At 41.8% G+C, this 19582-nt stretch overlaps 1 protein-coding gene across 5 annotated transcripts in view; it reads right to left on the bottom strand.

Annotated features, from left to right (window-relative positions):
* ENPP2 (ectonucleotide pyrophosphatase/phosphodiesterase 2) overlaps positions 1 to 19582 on the bottom strand; it is a 131982-nt gene that overhangs the window by 46515 nt on the left and 65885 nt on the right. For all 5 annotated transcript variants that reach the window (XM_055128713.1, XM_055128711.1, XM_055128714.1 and 2 more), the window contains exons 7-9: positions 19383 to 19462; positions 17247 to 17366; positions 6535 to 6590 (exon numbers count right to left, since the gene is read on the bottom strand). In XM_055128713.1, the coding sequence (XP_054984688.1) occupies positions 6535 to 6590; positions 17247 to 17366; positions 19383 to 19462 (256 nt within the window). The remainder of the gene's footprint in view (positions 1 to 6534; positions 6591 to 17246; positions 17367 to 19382; positions 19463 to 19582) is intronic.

The raw sequence follows: 19582 nt of genomic DNA, 5'->3' as shown, positions 1-19582 counted from the left end.
ATGTGAGGTTGCAGTTCCACAAGCTTCAGCCTGGGGAAAGCTCTGCTTCTGCACCCAGGCCAAGTGCTCTGTGTTTACCACCATCTGTTTTCACTTCATTGTAGTAAAAAGTCCTCTTTGGAGTTAGTGTTTAAACTCCCATTTCCATTTGCAAAATATTACGTTGCTCAACCTCTGCCACAGGAGAGGAGATTGGAAACTCTGATTCACAGGCAAGTGAGGAAGTTGTCTTGCTGATCAGAGACTCTACTGCAGGCAGAAAGGTCCCTGGGCTCAAAATTATTGCTTTCTACTGAGTAAAGTCATTAGCTGTGGCCAAAGTGGGACCAGGTCTTATATTCCAACTCTATCTCCTGCCAATGATGCGACCTCTTGACCACTCAGCCTTTTTTTTTTTTACTCTCTCGGCCTCAGTTGACTCATCAATAACACTAGCAAAGCATGTTGTACAACCTGATTTTAAGGATGAAATGAGACAAGATAGGTAAGGGGTGGGAACCATGCTAAGACATACTTTGATTAATGATCTTAAACTGATTATTTTTTTCTAGCTCTCAGTAACCATCTGACTTCAGAAAGAAAAAATTATTTAGTCAGAAACTTTAAATTCCTCTTCTATAAAAATAAAAGACAAGGAAAGGTATCCCTGAAATCCTCTTCTAAAAAACTCTATTAAGAATGACACATATAATTATGAGACTGACAACAAGGTTATAATCTTCATTCACAATGACTTTTGTGTTGAAGACTCATTCCTTTGTTGAAATATAATTATCAGATTCCGGCACACATTTTAAGAGCTCGTGGATCAAATGAAGGGACTATAGCCTATGATGAATTACATTAAGATGCTCAGAAACTGAATGAGGGCTTTATTTGAGGAAAATTTACTTTCCTCTTTCCTAATGGGGGGGAGGCACACACTTCAGAAAGAAAAATCACTTTTCTGCTCCCCCAAGATCAGACATTAGAACATGTTTATAGTGATCCTAAACAAAAGCCCAAATTGAGTTGTGGTTAGTAAAAATTACTGTGTCTAAGCATGCACTCTAATGTAAACAGTGGCCTCTGCATGGTAAGTATGTGTTTATATAGATCTATCAACTGTAACAAATGGACCTGCTGGTCAGCTGAGGATAAGAACAGAGGAGATGATGCATTGGCAGGCGTGGGAGAAATATGGGAAACACTTACTGCTCAATATTGCTGAGAATCAGAAGCTGCCCTAAAAACAAACTGTTAAAAACTTTTCAGAGGATGCTGAGTGAACCATTTAAGCTTTTACTCTAGATGGACTTGAGCAAGAAAGAACCAAGAGAAAGAGAAGTCTTCTGGGACCTGAGACATAGTACAGAGGTTAAGGTATTTGTTTTCCGTGCAGCCAGTCCTGGTTTGATTCCCAGCACCGACTGAGCTCATGAGCACAGAACCAGCAGTAGCACCTGAGCACTTCCCTGTGTGTCCCCAAAATCCCCCAAAATGAGTAGGAAAGAAGTACTCTTCAGAATCACAATATAATACAAGACTTGGTCATCCCTGCACTCCCACCCCGCCCTTGCCAATCCCCGTAACCACTCCCACCCATGCCAGTCTTTCTGATAAGTCAGGAGTTTGTCATGGTTCTGACCCTTCTCTGTCTCAAACTAGCCTACCATCCTGGAAAAATCATGTTTACCACAGAAATGAGCCCCCGTGTAAACAAATCCCACTCCTATTAAATAAATGTGACCCTGTTCATTATAGCCTATAATTGAGTTCGAAATACGCAAAGCCAAGCCAGGTTAATCACTTAATCACTTTCAAAATCCCCTGTATCCAAACAAAATAATTACATAGTTTGAATTCTTTCCTAACTTTCAAAAACAAAAGGCTTGTAGACTTTTTATTTATTTTTTTTATCTTACGTTAACTACCTACCTACAAATCGGTTCATTTATGTCACTGTTGTTAAGTCTCAAAAATGGATTTTGAAGGACTCACTTAATGCTCATGGAAAATTCCAAGTTGACAGAATTAGAGCTGGGCACATCACACCATTCTTCAATACCTTTGCAGGATGGGAAGCCTTACCAGAAGGGGATGGGATGAGAAGCCCGAGTTCTCAGGCCAGGACTGATTTTGAACCTTGACTCCAACACATGTGAAGGAGATGGTGACAAGGCCCTTAACCTTTTGGTGCCTCTATAAAATGAGAGGATGAAGCATGCCTTCTCATAGGTCATTGCAAGGATGACAAGAGACAATACATAAAAAACACTTCAAGTAGAGGTTTAATAAATATTGACTTTTACTACCACACACTGGCCTACAGACATGCTTAACACATATTCACAAAAGTTCTGTTCAAAGCATTTTATAAGCAAAACATGTCTGTGAATATATAGATATGAGAAGTACCAACAGATGGGCCAGAGCATTAGTACAGCAGGTAGGGCTAGGGTCTTGCATGAGCCCAGGATCAATCCCCAGTACCCCATATGGTCCCCTGAACCCTGCCAAGAGTGATCCCTGAGCACAGAGTCAGGAGTAAACCCTAAGCATCGTGGCCCAAAAACAAAATATAAAAGCAAAATAAAAAGAAATACTAACTGAAAAGACTAATTAGAAGTCACAAGTCATTACTTGAAGATATAAGCAAGTGATTCATGGGTTCTGGACACTGATTCTGTGTTTGTGTGGTAAACCTATGCGTATGTTGAAAAGTTATGGGAGATGAGGACCCATCCTAAATGTGACTGTGGGTACCACCTTTGACTTCTCTAAGTCATTGTGCTCTGATCACAAAATAAGGAATTGGAAAAGTGATCTCTATCTAGATTTCCTGATTACATCTTTTCTTATATCCTTATACATGGGCCTTCTGCAAAGGTCCTCATGGAAGCCAGGGAGCAACCCCCGCCCCGCCCCACTGTGGGCCTGGCTGCTCAGTTCAGGGCACAGGGACCCACCAGGACCAGCGCAATCCAACACAGGGGCTCACATATGGTAGACATCTGTTCTATCACTGTTATTATCTGTTCTACCACTATTGTATTATCTCTCTGACTCTAAGGGTTCCTGATTGTCTTTTTGTCTTCATAAACCAAGAAGAGGTATCCCTTTAGCCATTTGTGTTTACAGTACGATGCAGAGTGGAAGCACAAATAAATCTGACTAACAGAAGGTAAAACTGGATTCATGATGCCCATTTTTAATTTTGTTTTGGAGCTACACTCAGCAGAGTGTAGTGCATGCTCTCAGCTCTGTGTTCTGGGGCTGTTCTTAGCAGTGCTCAGGGGAGCATGTAGTGTCAGGGATTAAACCTGAGCCTCTGGCATGCAAAGCATATGCACTAGTCTTTGAGCCATCGCTTTGGTTCCTCTGGATGTTATCTTAACATCACTGATTAATATATGATTTAACATGAGACATTAGATTTAACATTAGATATGGTCAGGGAAAAGCATAAAAAGTGAAATCCAGATAAGCTATTAATTAATAACAGGGGACAAAATTATCTAGGCTATAAACGTGAAACACATGATGTGAATAAAAAATGAATATTCTTCTATCAGTTATTCTCAGGGTACTAAGGTTCCCACTGAGCACTGTACATGAGTCACCTCACTCTATCTTTACCACACCCTATAATAAAGGTACTATGAGCCCCCCCTTAAAGAAAAAAAAAGACTTTGATTTACTGAAAGATTCACTCGCTTGTCCAAGATTAGCAATCTACTAAATAGAGTAGCTGGGATTAGAGTCAGCTACACATTCATCCACTAAGGTAATTAGCCTTTGGGCATGGATTGATCAATAACAATGTAATGGAGCAGCAACTGGGTAAGACTTGGGAACAAAATGTTTCATTGAAATATCAAGAAATATTCTAGGTTTCAGAATAAATTCATGTTTTAAAAAATGTCCCTCAAAAATCTAAGCCTATAGATGATTTAAATGGGATCTCAAATTGAAGTACCTCAGATCATGAAACGTTTACTATGTGTTTATTTCCATCAATTAACTTGAAGTATCACTGTCACTGTCACTGTCATCCCGTTGCTCATTGATTTGTTCAAGCGGGCACCAGTAATGTCTCTCATTGAGAGACTTATTGTTACTGTTTTTGGCATATCCAATACACACGGGTAGCTTGCCAGGCTCTGCAACGTGGGCTCGATACTCTCAGTATACTCTCTGAGAGTGGTGGAGGAATCAAACTTCGGTCAGCCGTGTGAAAGGCAAACGCCCAACAACTGTGCTATCAGAAAGAAAGTACTGGGTTGAGGCACTTGTATTGCACCTGGCTGGTCCTGGTTTGATCCCTTGCATTGTATATGGTCTCCCAAGCACCATCTGGAGTGACTCCTGAGTACAGAGTCATGAGTAGCCCCTGATGACTGCCAGATGTCATCTCTACCCTACTCCCCCAAGTAAATAACACTGCACTGCACTGTCCTCCTGTTGTTCATCAATTTGCTCGAGCGGGCACCAGTAACATCTCCATTGTGAGACTTGTTGTTACTGTTTTTGGCATATCGAATACACCACGGGTAGCTTGCCAGGCTCTGCCGGCAGGCAGGATACTCTCGGTAGCTTGCTGGGCTCTCCGAGAGGGATGAAGGAATCAAACCCGGGAGCGATAGCAGTACAGTGGGTAGGGCATATGCCCCAAGTAAATAAAAAAAAAATTAGGCATTTTTTAAATTTATAAAAAAAGCTTTTAAAAAGAAAGGCCAGGGGCTGGAGTGATAGTACTGCAGGTAGGGCGTTTGCCTTGCACACGGCCAACCTGGATTCGATCCCCAGCTTCCCATATGGTCCCCTGAACCAGAGGTAATTCCTGAGTGCAGAGCTAGGAGTGATCCCTGTGCATCGCCAGGTGTGACCCAAAGAGAAAAAAAAAAAGAAAAGAAAGGCCAGAGAGACAATTCAATGGACTGAGCACACGCTTTGCACGCAGAAGACCCAAGTTCAGCCTCTGGCATTAAGTGGTACCTTGAGTGATTTCTGGTAGTGATCCCTGAGTACTGAGCTGGGAATAGCTCCTGAGTACTGCCAGGCCTGTCCCCCTCCTAAACACTTAATTGATAAAGAGCAAAGGAAAAAGATTAATCCATCACTTCCAGAATGCAGAGATAGCCAAAGAATAGTCTGAGAAGCAAAGCAAACCTACAGACATCTTTGGAGCACACAAAAGCCACCTTCTTAGAAGCAGTTCAAAATAGGTGGAGAAAATTGCCATTCAAAACCAGAACACTGGGCCTTTTCAATGAAGCTCTGAAGCAGTTTCGGGGGGTAAGGGTAGGGACCAAGTATTAATTATGCTGTTGGCTTCTCTCCATCCTGCCAGACAAATTTGTTGTGGAGCAGGAGAAATCTCTCCGACAAGCCTCTGCAGCACTTGAGGGTTAAAACGTAAATGTACATGTGTAAGATTAAGGTGGTAAATCAAGACATTTACATGAAGGGAGATCATCTCTAACACACTTATTTCTCAACTCGGGAAAACCTCTATTTTAAAAAGTGTGTGTGTGTGTGTGTGTGTCTGTGTGTGTGTGTGTGTGTGTGTATGTGTGCATGCGCTCGCGGGGGGTGGGGGTGGGGGGTCATTTTTAAAGGGACGCTCTGTCTTAGCTTGAAATCACCAAATCCAAGTTCAATTTAGCCCTTCAGTTCTGAAAAGGCTACTTTTATTCCTGAATCCGTAGAATATAGACAGCACCCTTCTGAATTAATTTGAACCTGTGATTGCTCTCAGCACACTGCTATTATAGAATAGTCAGATTTTTGTTAAAACATATGAGGTAAATATGGAAACAGCTTTAGGTGGTTAAAAAAAAAAGATGGAAATAACATCTCACTGAGAATAAAATCCCCATGAAAGTTGAAACAGATTCCTTTTTCTTACGAAGGAGTCTTAAAAATAATCAACATGTTGACACTTTCATTAGGTAAAGTTCATCTTAAGACTATTTTATTAACATTAACTCTCAACCCCTCATCTCCTCTGCAGGGCGGAGAAGCCCTTTTTCCAATTAGGAAAATTCTGGAATTTAGTCGGGAAATGAGAGGGAAGGCAAGAGCTCCCTTTGTCTCCGCTCGCAAATTTCCAGTCTCTAGGCCACTACAGCAGCTACCCAATGCCACATTAGAATTTTTAAGTTGTGAATCAGAATCATATATTTGGTAACGTCGTTCTAGGAAACAATAAGCAAGTCACATCATACCTACAAGAGAAAAATAGTGTCCATAGATGACAAGCAATCAAACTGCCCCCTAAGAAAAGAGATTGAGAAGTCTAGAGGGTGATTTTAAAGAGAGACAACATCCCTTACATTTTATTGCAAGAGAAGAGAGTGGGAAAAGGCTGTGGGAGGAGGTACAGAGAGAACTTTAAAAAAAAAAAAATCTAGATGATTAATTTCATTAGCAAATATTCAAATGTGCTCATGCTTTCACATTTCACTAAAAGGGAATAAAATCCAATTACTGTTGCATAAACGGAATCTTAATTGCAATTTTTACAAATTGGACAAAATAACGGTAACTTACACAGACCAGAAGAATGTCCCGGCTTTCACCCCTTGCTTGCTGGCTGTAATCCATAGCTAATGAGGAAAATATAAGAGACTTATAATATATTCTGAGCTTTGGTCAAAGAGTAAAAATGTTCCAAACATACGTAAGATCAAATATCTTATATTTTACTCACACCCCACCATAAATTTCAGATTATTTGCAACCATTTTTTTTTCTCACATCTGGAAGTCGCGGTCATTATTTCCATGAATGTTATTCAATCTGTTTTCTGCAAAAGCTCTCAAAGACACTGCTACAGTTCAAGTGGCATTTTAAAGAAATCTTTTTTCATCTAAAAAAAAAAACCTGATTATTCTGGTACCTGTCTTTTCTGATCTTGGTTTTGAACACTGCACTTAGCTGCCAGACTTCGAGCTCATCAAAGACCGGGCCATGGACCATATGTTTCCCTTACTACTGAAAGTCTGCAGATGACTACCCAATTTGGCACACAGATGCCAGGATCCTGGAACCTAGCTTTGTCTTTTTTTTTTGTTTTAAACCGCGTGAAAGAAATGGATGTGTGGCTGGGGGGGAGTTCATTGTTTTATTTCTTTGTATCTATTACTTATCCTTTGGGTAAATGGAATTATGGCAATATGTTAAGTAAATGGAGCACTTCATTGAGGTGTTAAAAAGTGTTCTTGGCATGATGGCCACTTAATACCTTTATTGCAGACCATAACAGCCAAAAGGAGAGAGTAAAAGAAAATGTGCTTGCCACAGAAGTGGGGGTTGGGGGGGAAAGGGGGAGGGATACTGGGACCATTAGTGGTGGAGAATGGGCACTGGTGGAGGGATGGGTACTCGATCATTGTATGACTGAAACGCAAGCACAAAAGTTTGTAAGTCTGCAACTGTATCTCACGGTGATTCATTAAAAAATTAAAAAATTAAAATAAATTTAAAAATAAAATGTTCTTGGGCTAGTGTGATAGTACAGCAGGTAGGAAGGACGCTTGCCTTGCATGTGCGCCCCCCGGGTTTGATTCCTGGCATCCCATAGAGTCCCCAGAGCACCTCCAAGAATAATTCCTGAGTTCAGAGCCAGGAGTAACCCCAAAGCAAAACTAAACCAAACAAATTAATCAAATAAGTAAAATGAATACAAATAAAAAAATGAAAAAGTATTCTTTCCATCTCACTCTTCCCCCACAAGAGGAGGAAAACAGGAGCTGAGCAAAAAGTCTCTGATTTTAAGCCTTGAGCTGAGGCCTTTCTTAGTCCTCTGGCAAATTAACTGCTGTGGATGCTTTGCTTTTTTTGAAAATCCAGATAGTATTACCTAGCCCATGATCCTAAGCTTTAATAAGTTAGTACATTTTCAATCAGCAAAACTGGATTTGTTCAAGCACTCAATGACTTCTGTTAGGCAATCATGGAAACAAACGCAAGCTTCCGGTACATTCAGACACCTTGGGAGAGTTCTGGTCTCTCACTGAACAGAAAATGGGGCTGGAGCAATAGCACAGCCGGTAGGGTGTTTGCCCTGCACGCGGCTGACCCGGGTTCGATTCCCAGCATCCCATATGGTCCCCTGAGCACGCCAGGAGTAACTCCTGAGTGCATGAGCCAGGAGTGACCCCTGTGCATCGCAGGGTGTGACCCAAAAAGGAAAAAAAAAAAAGTCCATAAAGCCTGCTCCTATATGAGAAAACTCCTCCTCGTGTCAGTCCCTCTGCTGGATTTACTGACATCAGACTTGCATGTTCTTTGACTCCTGGGAAAACCCTCACTGGGAAAGAAAAGGGGTAATTCAGAGGAGTGGAGATCTGGGAGTTCTGCAAGGATTGCCAGCTTCCTGGGGGAAGGAAAACTCCCTGCCCCCACCTCACAGCTGGGCTGCTGGCAGATGAGGGAGTTTCACCCCAGGGTCTCTGAGATGAGGAGCTGCTAATTAATGACATCAGCTCGGAGGGAAGGCAGTTCTAGTCACACTGGGAGAGATCAGAGGCTAAAAGTCTCAGGCTCAGAACGCCCTTTGGGACATCACACCAGAATACCGCACCAGAGTCCTGTCCACCGGCCCGACCCAAGTATGCTTAGTTCAACCTGGATTCAAAATGTTCCCTGTGGGGGCTAGAGCGATAGCAGGGCAGGTAGAGTGTTTGCCTTGCACGTGGCCAACCTGGGTTGATTCCCAGCATCCCATATGGTCCCCTGAGCACCACCAAGAGTCATTTCTGAGTGCATGAGCCAGGGGTAACCCCTGTGCATCGCCGGGTGTGACCCAAAAAGCAAAAAAAAAAAAAAAAAAATGTTCCCTGAAATTTTCATTCATTCTTATTCCAGAGCCTCCACTCCAAGATGATGCACTCCAACTGTGTGGTGGGCATCCCACACATGTCTCAAAACCGTGTTTATTACATGATCTAGTTTCATTCTTATTTTAATTTCCAAGACTCAAGCAGAGTATACTCATATGTAAACAAACATCCAGTGCCTTGCTATTTTCAAGGAAGTTAAGGGGGGTGATATTTGACCAGCACTAATGTCAGATCAACCTGAGGGGTTCTTTCTGGGGTACTTTTGCTTGTTCTGTTTGTTTGTTTGTTTGGGGAGAATTGGGGCTCAGGGGTTACTCCCAAGAGTGCTTGGGGGAACCATATGTTGTTTGGTGCTAGCACTCCTACATATCTCTGGCCAACGCCCACACACAACTTTTTTTAATTGAATGTTATTATTATTGAGGTCATGTGTTTTACAATCTTCTTCATGGTTGTCCTTTCAGCATACAATGCTACTACACCACATGGAGTTTTCTAAGGAAACTCTTTAGGGACCAGGGAGATAGTACAGCTGGCAAGAGGCCTGCTTTGTATGCGGTCAACCCGGGTTTGCTCACCAGCACTACATAAGGTTCCCCAAACTCCGCCAAGAGTGATCCCTGAACAGAGTTGGGAGTAAGCTCTGAGCAACACCAGGTGTGGCCCCCCCAAAATAAAACATAAAAAATCTTTTTTTTTTAGCACAGTTCTGTGAAATGATGACCCTGAACTTTTAAACGTGCTGTCGTGGAATCCATGACGTTGTGGGCCTCATCTGGGCAACCAGAAACCCACTGAGTGACTTCTAACTCATTTAATGCTCCAGGGAACGCTCATCAGAAGGGGTCTTGTCAGTGGAATAAGGAAAGAACAGCAGCCGAAAAGCAGAAAGTGGTACAGACAATTATCCCCACAGCCAAACAAGAGTCCTCAGTTCTTTATACTTGCTCTGCTTCCCAGAACAGTGGCAATTAAGTGCATAAGTACAAAGGTCTGGCTTGCGGCTCCCTGGTAGAGCACATGCCTTGCACTTGTGACATTCTGTCCCAGGTGCTGCATGGCCACCCCTGCAGCGCCACTGTGGCACCCCACGAGAATAACAACGAAAAGATATCAAGCAATTTAAAAGGCATTGTGAAGGATGAAGACAATCAGACAATCGGAGGGTTAAAAAAGATATATTTCTTCTCAAAAGGAAGCACAAAATACTTTTCCTGGCTTCCTGGTACCATTTGTGCTAAACTAGATTTCTAAGGAAAAACCAGGAACACTACAGAAAGCGGTTAAAAAGAAAAAAAAAGGAGCATAGAAGAACGAATACTTAAAAAAAATGTAAAGATCTTTATATTAAGATAAAGATCTTTATGTTAAGATATATCAAGCAGAATTCTAGCAGTAACAAAGTCAAACTTTGTTAAAAATGGAATGAGACTGAAGCATAAAGTTCAGAACTTAGATTATAAAAAAAAAAAAACTAGAACAGTTCTTTTGCAGGTTGTGGGTTTGGTATAATTACAGAGGGGGAAAGGCACAAAAATATTGGTCCAAGTGAAGAAAAGTAAAAGCAGACCTCTGGGCCTATTTTTAAAGAAGGAGAAGGCAGAAGTTTCAAGTTCTTTACTAATTCAGAAAAATGAGAACTAGAATTTCTCTGATTTTTGAATGTAATCTACATTTCCTCAGAAATTGGTAAAATGATGTAGTTGGGGGGGTCACAGTCAGCTGAGTGCAAGGCTTTCCTTCTGGCTCTGTGCTCAGAGATTGCTCCTGATGTGTTTAGGGGACCAGATGAAGTGCCAGGGGTCGAACCCGGGTCGGCAGCATGCAAGGTACACGCTTTAACCTCTGTGTAACGTCCCTGTCCCAAAACATAAATTTTTTTTTTAAATTGTGAGATTAAGCCCCTGGATTGGGTTTTCTTGACTTTTTTGTTTAATTTCCTGTGGGTAGGTGTTGTCACACCTGGCAGTGCTCAGGTACTCAGGGGCTACTCCAGTCCCTATGTGCTGGGTTCACTTTGGGCAGTGCTCAGGGAACCTGACTCTCCTGTGTGTGAAACATGCAGTTCCGCCCACTGAGCTACCTCTGCCTTTCTCTGAGGGGCTACACAGGGAAACACTGCTGGGGAGGGTCAGTGGGGGGCAGTGTTACTCAGGTTTAGAGTTCAGGGGGAGCTCCTGGTGGTGCTCAGAGGACCCTGGGGTGCCTGCAGTTCTTTGTGCCATCTCGCCAGCCCGGGAATTTCCTGCCTTCAACCCCCTTGTTCCTTTCATTGTTCTACTTTTGACATCAGTGAGAAGAGGCTACATTTTGAAAAGGGAAAAAAGAAAAGTAATATTGTACCTTCTTAATATGTTACCAGGAATTCTCTGAAACAGAAAAATGAAAACATCCCCACTGAAACCAGAAGATAAGACGTGTAAAATTCAACCTTTTCTTAATTAAGTACATAACGGTGGGAGAAGAATAGAAATTTTGAGAAAGAATTTCTTTTCAATTTTTTTTTTCAAAACCATGCATTACCATTGTGGAAGAATTTCTAACAGTTCTTTGCCGAGAAATGACTCTTTTGCATTCAAAGGCACGGGGCTAGCAAGGAGAATTCAGAGGATAGGATGGGGTCCGCTTGTGAGCAGGAAAAGAGAATCGTTGAGATTCAAGAGACAGAACAAATTAAAGATGAGCAAATCAGGGCTGCAGCAGATTGGATTGTGAAGCTCCACAAGATGAAGAGAGATGAGCACAGGCAGGAAGAAGGTAAACGCACCTCCTCTGTGGGTACAGACTAGCAGTGATGACTAAATATATCAGAGGATGGGAGAAGATCTTGGGAATAGAGAGAGAGAGAAATTAAGCCTTACCTTATAAGATTTACAGTCTAGAACATACAGTGAGGGGCTGGAGAGATAGCACAGGTGGCGGGGCGCTTGCCTTGCACACAACCCACCTATGTTCGATTCTTAACACCATATATGGTGACCAGAGCACCACCAGGAGTAATTCCTGTGAAGAGCCAAGAATAACCCCTGAGCACTGAGGGTGGGGCCCCTAATCAAGCACTGTAATTAGCACTGTCATCCCATTGTTCATCGATTTGCTCAAGCGGGCACCAGTAGCCTCTCCATTGTAAGACTTGTTACTGTTTTTGGCATATCGAATACACCAAGGGGAGCTTGCCAGGCTCTGCCGTGCGGGCGGGATACTCTCGGTAGCTCGCCGGGCTCTCCAAGAGGGACAGAGGAATCAAACCAGGGTCGGCCTCGTGCAAGGCAAACCCTCTACACTGCTGTGCTATCGCTCCAGTTCAAAACAAAACAAAATATAGAACACATATGTGAATCACTAATTTTAAGAAGGTCTGATCAAATTCATGATATTAAACAATATGAAAACTCAGTACTAAGTCCCTGAACATAGCCAAAGTCAAGGCACCTTTGTGGCAGCTTTCTATGAAGCTGTTTCAAGGAAATGTGAAGAATAAATCACAGTCTAGTCGCAAATGGATTGTCACTGTCACTGTCATCCCGTTGCTCATCGATTTGCTCAAGAGGCACCAGTAACGTCTCCATGTGAGACTTGTTACTGTTTTTGGATATTGAATACACCAGGGTTAGCTTGCCAGGCTCTGCCATGTGGGTAGGATACTCTCAGTAGCTTGCCGGGCTCTCTAAGAGGGATGAAAGAATCGAACCCGGGTCAGCCGTGTGCAAGGAAAACTGCTATCACTCCAGCCCAGCAAATGGATTAGACGAGTTAAACCCTTTCTTGGCACATTGAGAGTAAACAATGGAAGAAAAATACTGGTTTAGCGCATCTAAGGAAAAGAAACAACAGAATAAAGGAGGGAAAATTTTTTTTAATAAAGTAAAGTCTCTGAAGGATAATAAAGGGATGAGGGGTTGGAAGGATAGTACCCAGTTCAATTCCCAGCACTACATATGGTCATCCAAGAACTACCAGGAGTGATCCTTAAGGGAAGAGCCAGGAATAAGTCCTGAGCACTGCCAAGAACGGCCCCCGACTCAAGGAAAAAATTGAAAAAAAAAGAGAAAAAGAGAGGAATGCAGTGATTTGCATTCTACATTAAATGTGTCCCTATGACCTAATTGGTTTACTCCAAATCCAGTGCCACTCGACATTTTGCTATCCTGGAACAAATTTGGGGGGAGATGGGGGAAACAGGCCACATTAGCTGTGCTCAGGGCTTACTCTTGGCTCTGTATTCAGGGACCACTCCTTCGGGCTCGGTCCATATGCAGTATCAGGGATCAAATCCAGGTTGGCCACATGCAAGGAAAAAGTGTCTTACCTGCTGTGTTATAGCTCAGGCCCTGAACATGTATTGGTACACTACTGTAATTCACTAGGATGGCCTTGGCAACAACTTATTGCCTCACCAAGACAGACAGAAAACATCTAGTCTAAACAATTTAAGGAGTAATAAAGCATCTGCTTCTTTTAGAAGCCCCTTGTTACAAAAACTACAGTTTTAAAAAGCTTCTTTCATGAGCTGGATCAATAGTTCATTAAGTAGGGTGTTTGTCCTGCACCTGGGTTTGATCCCCAGTGTTCCATGTGCCCCCCCTAAGTCCTCCAGGAGTGATCCCTAGAGCAGAGTTAGGAGTAAGCCTGGATCACCAGCAGGTGTGGTCTAAAACAAATAAATAAAAATAAAAGGCTTGGGGCTGGAGTGATAGCACAGCGGGTAGGGCGTTTGCCTTGCATGCGGCCGACCAGGGTTAAAATCCCAGCATCCCATATGGTCCCCTGAGCACCACCAGGGGTGATTCCTGAGTGCATGAACCAGGAGTGACCCCTGTGCATTGCTGGGTGTGACCCAAAAAGCAAAAAAAATAAAATTAAATAAATAAATAAATAAATAAAAGGCTTGCATCAGGGAGTCTATTAGATTTGCTTCTAAAATATCCATGTCTAGTAGACACCTGAGAATCCCATTTATTCTTGCTGTTTAGAATTCAGATTAAAAGGGACCCAGGAATTTCCCTACTTGATAATTTGGGATTAGAAATTGTAGGATTATGGCAAAGATAATGTTCAAAGGAACAAACATTTACGGAATTCCATAGAACATGCTTCTGTAATAAGAAAAACAATAAACAACTTTAGGGGCCAGAAAGAACAGCATTTCTTTCTGTGGAGCATTTGCCTTGCATGCATTCGGCCAGGTTCAAACCCTGGCACCCCATAGGGTTCCCCAAACCCACTAAGAATAAACCCTGAGTTCAGAGGCAAGAGTAAGCCCTGAGCACCACCAGCTGTGGCCCAAAAATCAAATATAAATAAATAAACAATTTTTAAAACAACAAAAGGAGTCCCACTGACACATGCATGGAAACTCAGATCATATAGTGACTGACAGCACTTCATAGCAAATTTTCCAAGATTAACAAGTTAAAAGCACACTCAACTTAGGTGAAGCGGTTGGGGGGGTAAACCAAAACTAAATTATAGAAATTCATTTTGGAAGCTTAATAATGAGATTCTAATTTTCAGATGGACTTTGTATAAATTTTTTATCCCATCTACTAAGATAACAGTGGTTCCTATTCACCATTTAGTCTACCCCTATGTTATGTAGCCAAATTTCTTTCATGGCTTAATCACTTAGTAAAAACAAATTGAGTCTAATTTAATTACCTAAGATCTTTATAAATATTTTTCTCTATCCCACTTATTTTTTTTCTGGTGATTTTGTGAAATACACAAGCCTCTGGGAGAATGGTCTAAATTCTTGAAGAATATTTATTAAGATTTAGCTCTTCTCATAGTATTTGTGGCTTCTTATACTCTTTTACCATGGGTAGGATGTTCTTCCTAAATGCCAATGTTCAATTAAATTTGTTTTCAAACTAAAACAAATATGTCCTTGGAATTCTTACAGTGGCATCTCGGTCAAGAAGATAGAAACACGAATCAGTTTCATTGCAAATCATGGGTAACTTTAGAAAGGTGGGAAACCTTTGGTCACAAGAGTTGCCTTGGAGAGTTTATAAGGAACCAGGCAAATAGTTGAAACAGAGACTTCACTTCATGGGGCAGGTTAGCAGCGTTCCTTCTGCCCTGCTTCTGCAAAAGTTAATGAATATGTGGACTCATCTTCTGAGTCCTGCTAACCCAGAGGAAGCTGAATGTCAACATTTGGTGTAAGGTGACCCAATTGGATTAAATTACTATTTATCTCTATATCTTTTCTGGTTCTTCAGGGAAGTTTCCTTTCATGACAAAATTAATGTAAAAGACCGACTAGCAACAGCGCAGCAGAGCTCTCATTTCAATCATTTTATTTACACACGAAATGTTCCTCTCTCATAAACTTTGTCCATGAAATTCACCAGTAAACAAATTCACTCGGCTCCCAACCTCGGTCATCATCGGAGACCTCTTGGAGTCGCATTTGCACTAAGACAGCGGAATCAGAGTCTCTACTAGAAAGAAACACTTCTGCAGACAGTCGAGAAGTCTTCCAAACTTTTCTTTGCGTGAAAAGACTATATTGAAACTTGTGCACTGATTAAACTCCTTTCTAGTCAGTGCTCCAGGGAGCCACAGCTCCAAACAGAGCTGGCTTGGGATGGCACATTCACCTTCCTATGACAGATTTCTAATTCCCCGCACATCCTGGGATCTATTCCTGTGGAAATTCTCATTTGGGGGTCACACCCAGCAGTGCACAGGCCTGACTTCTGACTCTGGTCTCCAGGGTCACTCCTGGTGGGCTTGAGGGACCCAGGTGAGCAAACCCAGGTCAGCCATATGAAAGGTAACTGCTGTAAGATCGCCCTGGCCCTATTCCTGTGCACATGCTGTTCCATCCACTGGCAGTGGTGGACACTGGACTTCTGCCGTGCACATGCGCAACCATGACTGCCTGATGTTGCTTCCTTCATGTCTGGCCAAGCAAGCCGCCTAACCACACACAGTCACAAGCAAAACATTGTGTGCAAAGTCACCCACGCCCCTTTCTGTTTTCTGCCTGGCCTTTTGATCTGAAGTAAACAGGATGATTTCTTTCAAAGTATTAATTTGCTGGTCCAGAATTAAGGTAAGATTTTATTGTGTGTGCATAAAATTTTGAAATATATATATATATGTATATATATATATATATTTGAAGATTTGTGTGTGTTTTGTTTTTGTTTTTATTTTAGTTTTTTGCATTTTGGGTCACACCCAGTGATGCACAGGGGTTACTCCTGGCTCTGCACTCAGGAATTACTCCAGGCGGGGCTCAGGGGACCATATGGGATGCTGGGATTCAAACCTGGGTTGGCCCCGTGCAAGGCAAATGCCCTACCTGCTGTGCTATTACTCCAGCCCCAAGATTTTTTTGTTTTGTTTTGCTTTGCTTTGCTTTTAGGGTCACACAGGGCGATACTCAGGGGTTACTCCTGCTCTGCACTCAGCAATCACTCCTGGTGGTGCTCAGGGGGGACCATATGGAATGCTAGGAATCAAACCTGGGTCAGCTATGTGCAAGGCAAACATCCTACCTGCTGTGCTATCACTCCAGCCTCTAAGATTTTTTTAAAAAAATGAATTAGACAAAAAATTTCCGGAACTTGAACCAGACGCATAGTACAAGGGCTAAGGTACTTGCCTAGCATGTGTCGATGACCACACCCCTTTGTTTGAATCTAGCACCATGAGGCGTAGTTCCGGAGCACAGAACCAGGTATAGTCCCTGAGCACTGTACAGCATGACTTCCCAAAAAAAATCTTAAAAAATCCATGAATTTTTATTGAACTCCTTTTAGTCTCTCCAGCAAGTTTCCTTTTACAGTTCGTATGGGACTTGTGCCAAAAATTAATATAGTACAATCCTTCGCTTCCCTTTTTCATTGTACCCCCAAATCAAGTACTCAGTAATATCTGATTATTCCTTCTTCAAAACATTTCTGAAACTCACCCTTTAGCCTGTCCACCACTGACACCTTAATTAAGACACTTACCTGACACATTTATAATCATAATCCTAGAGCAGACACAAACATATAAACATTTTGTGCATACACTAACATATGTATGTTCAGATCTACCATAAATATTCCCATGTATGTAGATTCATACACATATTACTTCTTACATGCACATGTCAAGCACAGCATACACACATAGAATACCAAAACAGAAGCATTTTTTAATTTTTTTTGCTTTTTGGGTCACACCCGGCGATGCACAGGGGTTACTACTCCTGGCTCTGCACTCAGGAGTTACTCCTGGCAGTGCTCAGGGGGACCATATGGGATGCTGAGAATCGAACTCTGGTCAGCTGCGTGCAAGGCAAATGCCCTACCTGCTGTGCTATTGCTCCTGCCCCACATTTTGTATCTTTTTCACAGGTTACAAGTTTAAGGGTGAAACGTTTCAGCAAGTATATACACTCAATGAGAAACTTACCGGCTGGCCTCCCCACCATCTGTGATTAAATTTCTCTCGCCCTCGTAGATGAAAAGTGGCATCGAATACAGGATCATACATTGAGTTGCCAACAATTCCATGTGACTCTGGATACAACCCCTTATGTAAAAGTGAACTTAATGTTAAAACAAGAATAGGATGACCCACACATATCAGTTGTCTGCTAAACTTTTTCTCCTAGGAGGTTTTATGGCAATATCAAATTTCCAGATTTATACAGCACTGTAGCACTGTCGTCCCATTGCTCATCGATTTGCTCGAGCAGACACCAGTAACGTCTCCATTGTGAGACTTGTTGTTACTGCTTTTGGCATACTCCACGGGGAGCTTGCCAGGCTCTGCCATGCGGGCAGGATTGAACCTGGGCTGGCCGCGTGCAAGGTAAACATGGCTACCTTGTTTCCCAAATTATATAAATTTGGGGCTGTGCTATCGCTCCAGACCCAAATTTATATAAGGTATATAATCATTACATGTGTCTCTGTGAACAAATATAAATGTTACAAATTGACTAATAATAAACCCTAAGAAACCTAGCATGGTTAGTTTTTTTAGTCCAAATTATTTGGACTAAAATAATTTATTTACTATTTGGACTCTGGTGGAGGCTATGGTGTTGGAATGTTTTATGTATGAAACCTTGCCATTATAAATATTGTAAATCACAATGCTTAAAATAAAATGTTTTCAAAAAGAAATTTACTATTTGGGCTTTTTAAACTGTAAAATTAATAACATATGATAATAATGCTTATAAAATAAATTAGTATTCAGTTTAATATTTTTGTACCTCCCAAAAGATTTCTATTTATAAATATACTTTTCTTTTTTCCTAAGTTCTGTGTCTACCACAAAACAAATAAAACAAACATATTTGGGAGGGGGGGTTTATGTTTCTTTTTGCTTTTGCTTGGGGGCCACAGCTGCTGGTGCTCAGGGCTTGCTCAGGCAGAGACTCGGGGACCAAATCTCGGGCGATCAAACATGGGTCGAACATCTGCAACACAAATGCCCTACTTGCTGTCCTATCTCTCTGGCTTCAAATTACGTTATTTTGTTTGGGGTTTCTTTTGGTTGATATTATTGTTTGTGCCACACGTAAGAGTGTTCGGGGATTACTTTTGACTCAGTGGTCAGAGTTCACTTCTGGAGGGGTCCAGGAGAGCATGTGAGGGAGGTGCTGGGGATCAAACCCAGGTTGGCCATGTGCAAGGCAGGCAACCTAGCCCCTGTACTATCACTCTGGACCCCCAAAAAACCAAAAGTATGTTTGGAAAAAAAATGGTAAAATTTGGAGGATCTGAACATTAAAAATAGAAGTCATAAAGTCAAATTTTTGTTCAAAAATTTAGAAAATGATAACAGACAATTGGTATTTGAGAGAACTCTCAATTATATGTCCAGGGCCTGAGTGACAGTACAGCAAAGGGTAGGGCATTTGCCTTGCATGTGGCCGACCTGGGTTTGATCCCTGTCACCCCAAGTACCGCCAGGAGTAATTCCTGAGTTCAAAGACATGAGTAACCCCTGAGCATTGCTGGGTGTGACCCAAAAAGCAAAAAAAAAAAAAAAAAAAAAAGTAAATAAATTACATGTCCAGTCAGAACTACACCTGAAAAGTTTCAGGTATGGAATCAGAGAGATAGTATAGCAAGGAGGCATTTGTCTTGCACATAGCAAACTCAGGTTCAATTCATGGTACACATATGGTTCCCCCAAGCCCAGGAGTGATTCCTGAGTCAGGAGTAATTCCTGAGTATGCCAGCTATGACCCAACACCAAGAAAAAAATTAATTTTGGGTTTCATTTTTTTTTTATCATGATCCTTCCTGAAAGTAGATGGGATAGTGCCATGAAATATCAGGAGTAAAACCCAGGGACTGGAAGCACTGGGGTCAATCCTTTGGATCACATCCCCAACTCCAAAAGCTTCAGTTTGGACATTGCAATGGAGGTCAGTGACGTACAAAGTTACAGTAGGCATGTTCTGTGAATAACGACTGCTGAAAAAGAGGAAAGATTTTCTCTGAACAGTAAGAAAGAAAATCTCCCTTTTACATTATTTTTGTACCAGCCTTTCAGTTTTGTTAATTTAAAAAAAGAATAAATACTTACAGTGGCCAGAGTGTACAAGTTAGGGAAGGTTTTTGTCGGGTACACAGGCCTCATGTACGGAGAGTGTGTGCCACAGGACCCTGAAACAGAATTTCAGACATGAGAACAAGACTAGCAATGGAAAGATTTCCTGTGTGGAAATCCATGTCACTCATGTACTGAAAATAATAAAATATATCTCAAACAACATGTATAGGGAT

Source organism: Sorex araneus, chromosome 2 (assembly GCF_027595985.1).
Source record: "Sorex araneus isolate mSorAra2 chromosome 2, mSorAra2.pri, whole genome shotgun sequence".
Lineage (NCBI taxonomy): Eukaryota > Metazoa > Chordata > Mammalia > Eulipotyphla > Soricidae > Sorex > Sorex araneus.
The sequence above is the reverse complement of the archived record's forward strand: the minus strand, read 5'-3'. Positions and strand labels throughout refer to the sequence as shown.